Source organism: Eucyclogobius newberryi, unplaced genomic scaffold (genome assembly GCF_026437365.1).
Source record: "Eucyclogobius newberryi isolate DKJ021-1_F unplaced genomic scaffold, fEucNew1.0.hap1 SCAF_17, whole genome shotgun sequence".
Lineage (NCBI taxonomy): Eukaryota > Metazoa > Chordata > Actinopteri > Gobiiformes > Gobiidae > Eucyclogobius > Eucyclogobius newberryi.
The window spans coordinates 16,577,373-16,583,963 of NW_027315801.1; the positions used below are offsets into that span (position 1 = coordinate 16,577,373).

The 6,591-nt window shown below is 40.9% G+C and overlaps 1 protein-coding gene across 1 annotated transcript in view; it reads left to right on the top strand.

Moving 5' to 3' along the window:
• The first annotated feature begins 4,083 nt into the window (after positions 1-4,083).
• The window catches only part of ajap1 (adherens junctions associated protein 1), a 70,107-nt gene continuing 67,599 nt past the window's right edge, over positions 4,084-6,591 (top strand). The window contains exon 1 of the mRNA XM_072449309.1: positions 4,084-4,205. Within this exon, the coding sequence (XP_072305410.1) occupies positions 4,177-4,205 (29 nt within the window). The 5' untranslated portion in view covers positions 4,084-4,176. The remainder of the gene's footprint in view (positions 4,206-6,591) is intronic.

A 6,591-nucleotide genomic window follows, 5' to 3' on the forward strand; every position in this document is an offset into this window, starting at 1 on the left:
GAGTTACAAGAACTGAATATTTAAACGGGAGTGGAGAGCAGAGTGTTAGAGTGCCAGAGGGTCGTGGTTTATGGTCCATATATATGGTAATTACTGGGCCTATGCACGTGAAAACAAAAAATGGCACCAAGTTCTACGTCACATATGGAGATGAGTAATGGATGCCACAAGACAAAGTTACAGTTCAGCTCTGTGACGAGTTTGTCAAGACATTTTAAAAACAATAAAAGCAAATGAATGAATGCACAATAGGTTAAATGTCGTACTGGGGAACATTCCCCAGTATGAGTTGTGTGGGAGATTAACAAATTGCCAAGCCTTTTATAAAAAGCTCAAGACAAGCAACCCCAGTCCCTTTAAAGTAAGTCCCTCGCTTCTAAACACTTTTACTTATATTAGCGTTTAATAACTTTCCTGGGGAAAGGTCCATCAACTGCTAATTGCTTTTAATAATTATATAGCAGTATTACAAAACACAGTTTCTTAATTGCAAAGGCACGTGATTATTGTTGAGTCAAGTCTCATAAGTCCCTCTTCTGTCTTGTCCTCCCGTCGCTGCCGATCAGCAGACTCAAACTTCCCCGTGCCCACTGTTAAGCAACGGACTGTGGGGGACCAAGCCTTTGCCCCCACTCTCTGGAACTAACCCTCCAAATCAGGAACTTTGACTCACTGAACATTTGAAAAAACAGTTCAAAAACAACTTTTTCTAAAAGCCTGTAATCCCCACTAAAGACTGCTTTCCTTCTCAACCTATTCTGTTTGTCATGTGTTTGTCCTTGTCGCTTGTTCCAATAATGTAAAGGGTCTTAATGCGCCCGATGTTGTTTGGCTCAGCACTAGAGTAGAGAGAAGAAGACAAACTGAGTCATGGAGAAAGGCCGTCTCTCAAATCTAAGGTACCTTGCCTTGCCTCTGACGTCAGTTCCTCCAAAGTTTGTCAAGTAAGCCCTACAAACTGTTGTAATAATGACTTCGAATTGTCATTAAGAAGATGAAACAGTCTAAGTGTTCACAAGGAAACGCAACAAATCTGCACCAAAACCTAAAAACTCTTCACAATATCTAATATAGAAACTGCATGAAAAGGCCTCTAGGGTTCTCTTGTTGAGGGTTCTCAGGTCTGCTCTGCGGTGCAAGTCAGTGCAACAGGCACTTGCAGTCAGTGCTCTCCTGCCCTCATGCACACTTTCCACACAGTATATGGAAATCATAACAGCAATCACAGTATTTGGCAATGGATATGTTGACATTTATTACAATGGACGGATTTAGTTTCATTAAAATGATAAAAACATTGGCGGGATTTGTCATCCAATCACATATCACAAACAAACAAACAAAACAAACAAACAAACACAAACGTACACAAAGTTTTTTGCTGCACAGCCTAAGTGACTTTGTACAGTCACCCACTCACTCACACATTCATACACCAGTGTACACAAACACTTGAGGCGAGTCAGGTTAAATGTTTTGTCCAAGGACACAACAACAGTATCCCTCAGTGGGTGGACTTCCAACCTGGGGGCCAATGGATCTGGCCACTCACTGTCTTTTGGATCAGAAGACAAGTACTGAGTACTTTAGCACTTTAGTGAAGCGACATAAATCATGGCCTTTGTCAGGGTGAAGTGGAGCCATGCCAGCTCCACAGCGTCTCCATCATGGCAATACATGACAGAGACAAAAAACCTGAAAAACGGAAATGGTGTACGGTGAGGTCAATCAAGGAAACGCCAATCGTGCGCCACCAAGTAAAAAGTCACGAGTTTGTGAGGCATTAAGCGCCAAACACAAACAAGCCACAACACACTTGCCTTAAAAACAAGAAGAGCAAAAGGGATTGAGCTTCTGGTGTCACGTGACTAAAAAGACTCCCGTGGGTCACAGATAGGTCACAATCTAAATTTGTTGTATTCTCCACATACGTAAAGAATGCGTACAGCACCTTCTCTGGCTGTCAGGGGAGATGAAATAGACCAGGAATGTTCCACAATATTGCAATAAATCAACCCATTAAACTTCCATGAAGACATTGACCACATCTGTATTTGAATATATTTAAATATGTTTAATGCCATACTGTGGAACATTCCAAACAAAGTGATAACATCTCCATGGAGACCAGAAGGTAAAGGATCATTTGTAGTAAAGAACATAAAATCTATTGCTAATTGAAAGCAGGAGGATGTTTCTGGCTGTGCTCCATAAGCATAAGAGCATAAGAGCTACAGATTGTTCTTCCCCAAAGCCAAAAAAAGGAGATAAGATGGAGTGGATTTTGTTCTATGTGTGACGTGAAGGAGGTTTAGAACAATTCATGTTGTTGAGTGCTTTATGCAATAAGCCTGATCAGCTTTGGCAGTTTCAACCAGATCTACAGGTCTGAAGTTGGGTTGGTTGTCACATGTCCCATATCTAAGCTTGTGAAGAGTCTGTTTTCATTTGTTTGTTTTTTTCAATTAAAAAGCACATTCAACGCTTAAAAGACAAAAGGGGAAATTAGAGCTACAATTGGGATTTGTTGTACTTAGTTAGACTTTAAAAGGTAAAAGAAAACCAAAGCATGCTCAACAGTCCAGCTGGGTTTGGTTGTCATACTCTGGGGTCAGTTGTCACACTTACATGAGATTTTCTTAAAAAAAACATACATTCAAAATATTTCATTTCAAAGCAGGAAAGAAGCTTAAAGTTTAGGGAACATAATTACAACTTAACTGTACCCTGTAGCAGATTCTGATCAAAGGTTATTGATCACTACATTGCAACACGACACTATGTTGCTGTATGTTGTGTTACTAATGATGAAATGCATGTTCTTATGTTTAAATTCCCAGATTTAGAAAATTTGGTGCAATCAAACATTTCTAAATCAAACCAAAGATTGACTACTCAACCGACCCTGTAGGGTGTGACAACCAACCCAGACTTTGGGGTTGTTATATTTTGTGATCAGTAACTGTTGAAAAAGAATAAGATACAGGACGCTTGGAGAAAGTTTTGATTTATTTCTTTTTAACCTGAGATTCAAAGCTTCCTTCTTTGACATACTCAGCTTTAGAGTAATTTACACACATCAGAGTCTGGTCCCCTAAACCTAACCTCTCCTACTTTTATTATTATTATTATTATTATTATTATTATTATTATTATTATTATTATGACTAATTATATTTGATAAAATACATTCACTTATTTTCATTACAATTCACACTCATATTTGGAGCTCCTTTCTAAGAACCCTTGGGGCCCCTGAGCATGTTTTGGGGGCTCAAATTGGGTTCCGATCCCCAGATTTGGAAAGACTGACCTTACCCACCAAATCCTCCTCTTCCTCTCTCCTCCTCCTCCTCCTCTCATTCCTTTTGACAAGACTCGTTTCAGCACGTGACATATTGCTGGGCTTTCACGTGACGTCACAGCAGCGGCGGCAGCGGCAGCGGCGCGGAGCAGCGAGCCGCGTCTGTCAGTGCGCAGAAAACCAGCGGCAGAAGAGGAGGAGACGCGTCGCGAGAGAAAGAGGAGACGCGCCACACACCTCCACCACCACCTTCCTCCAGCTTCTCCAGCGCTTCTCCCCGGGACCAACCTGGCGCCTCCAACCGCTCCAACGCTCTCCTTTTGCCCACTTAACCGGACCGACCCCTCCGGACTTTTGGAAACGATGCTCCGGCCGTGACTCGCATCTGTCTTTTTTTTTTTAACGCGCCTCAAACCAAACCGCCCTGTTTTCTCTCCACAGTTCGACAAAAGAATCTTTGTTTTTCTTTTTCTTTTTTGTTTTCACCACCAACACCGACGCGGGATGCTCCTGCTCCATGGCTCGACCGCGCGCTCCCGGCAACAAACCCAAACCGGCCTCTAACGGAACCAAACATGCACCAATGTGTTAAAGGCAAAGTTTGACGCCCGCCTCACGCGTCTCCAGCCGCGTCCCTCTTCCCCGCTGACGCTGTCTCTCTGTCGGAACTCGGAGACGGATTTGTTTTTGGTTTGATTTTTTTAAGAAAGGATTTGAACCCCAAAACATGCCTGGATTACGCTCCATCACTTGATCCGACGACTTTTTTTTTTTTTTTATTTTATTTTGTGGTGGAAGAAGAAGAAGACGCGTCGAGCCAAATGGGGGTACTAAACCTCCAGGACTAAACGAGGGGATTTTTCGGGTTGGAAATGTGGATAAACGCGGCGGTTGTGCGCAGGTAAGACGCGCTCGTTACGACAATGATCTAACGGATCGACAAGAAAACGTTGCCTTTACCGCGCTGAATCAAGACGTCGCTGTCATTTTTATTCATCTACGCCACAGCTTTGAAGTTGTGAACTTGGTAATGCAATTTGGCACCGCAGTTTATCAACACTTTATGCTTAAATCAGACAAAACGTGCATTTACGATCGATTTTTAGGGATGTCTTTTGGAGTCTCTGCTTAAAAACAATGTAATTTGATGTCTTAAAAGGCTTATGAAGTTCTGTTAGAGTGCCACGTCGCTAGGGGGCGCCAGCAGCACGCCACAGACTGAGGAAATCCATGTAACAAACAGTAGTTCGTTAAAAAAAAAAGAGTTGGGAGATGTGGTAATGCGCTTTCCGTGCGTAAAAAGGGAGCGTTTGGTCGGATATGAGGCGTAAACGATGGTTTTGCTGCTGTAAAAATACTGTTCTTTTGTGAGTGTTTGGCATTTACGTGTATAATTAATTACAGAGGTTGGACAAATCAAATTAAAATCCATAGTTGCAATGAGTGAATCACAAAGACTGCAGCTGCTTGGAGGATGTATTGTATGTGAAGGTTCCGTGAAGGGTTATTCCGTCTAAAAGCTGCAAATCCTGTAGTTTCAATCTCTACAAACATGTTCTGAAATGTGAGACAAAATGTGTGTCAGATGCCCTCCCGGTGTCTCCATGTTTATATTCCGACTAAAAGATGCAAATCGTGTAGTTTTGTTTTGTTTGGATCTCAGTTTAGAAGTAGATTTCCTGTTGGATAAATGACTAAATATGGATTAGGACTGATTTCTATTCATTTTGCATCCAAGTTTTAGATCATTTTTGGACACAATTTAGAGGGACACATACAAGAACTCACATTTAGGGTTGCACGGTATTTCGCAATCGAAATCCAATTTTGAATTGGCGCAAAGGCTGCAATTTCGGGCTGAAACAAGTCAATGGATTGAAAATCAGATAATGTTCCGCTGCACTTTGGCATCCAAGGGTCTATTAAAATGTAAACTAAGCATGATATGTATATAAAAATGACTTAGAGGCTATAAAGTCAAGGAAAATGAATATTTGCTACTTGCTTCAGTTAAAATGTCTTTTCTTTTTTGATTGTTCGGTGACACACTAAAATGAATCGATCAGGAATAAAATGAGTCTGTAAATGTTTAGCACAAAAAGTCAAAGGACTAAAATTTACACAGAATTGCAGATGCAGAAACATCACTTCATGTCCTTGTTGTAACATTTTAATTCTTTTGTTCGTAGACAATATTCTTAATAGTGTCATTATCCACAAAGCTTTAAGATTTGTGGATAATGTAGCTTTTTTGATGGATTGCATTTGCGTTGTAGTCAAACTCAACACAAGGAATCACACGTCTTTGGAGATTTTCTAAGCTTCACGGTTTGAAGGTTTTATACAGAAGAAGAGCTCGTGAATCAGGGACATTTAGTTCTCAGCAGAGGACGTCAAATTACCTTATTAACAAGGCTTTTGTGAACTAGAACGATGACATTATAGCTCAGTGCGTCAGCTGTCATCATGAAATCTGCACTTAAATCTCTGGTACGTAACGACATCTTCATTTTGGATGGTTTTATTGCGGTGAAATACTTGTGTCCTTATTGTGAGCGGCTGCATCTCCACAAACCTGACCCTGCTTGTTTCCATGGAAATGTTGTTCCTTTGGTTATGATATTGTTCCTGAGATATGGTTTTAACGTTCTATTTCCATGGAATCAAGGACTGACAGCAAGTTTTGTATTAGTTTAGGGACCTCATACAAATCACTGAGTTAATAGATAGTTAGTCAGGTGTTTCGTAAATACTATTACCTCAGAATACAGAGTAAAGATTCATTTATTATGTGAGGTCAAGTCAAATCGAGGCTGTTTTGGGGTTTGTGAGGAGGCAATCAACGACTTCCTACTTCCTGAAAGATCAAATTAATCAAAAGTACAAAGAGGAGAACAGGAGCCTAAACAATAGGGTCGTTGTCCTTTAGTTGATTTGTCGATTAATCAGTTGATGGTGTCTTAGTCGACTAATGATTGTACTTAGATTATATGTATTTATCTGGGACATTATAAAGAAGAAGGAATGGAGTGAGCTGGTCATGAATTGTGAGATTACTCTGCCTGTTTGCCTTATTATCTTATAGTTTCCTAGTCCATTTATGTGTAAATAGTTTGGGGCAGACACATGGTCAGATCATATACTTTTGAGATATTTTGCCACACCCCCTTTTTAGTGGACTAACCGATTGGCACGGCAGGCGAGCAGATGTGGAGGAAAAGAGTGAGTGTTTAAGGGTAGCATACGGAAGAGGCATGAGGTGGGGCCCTGCTTCTGAGCCCAAGATA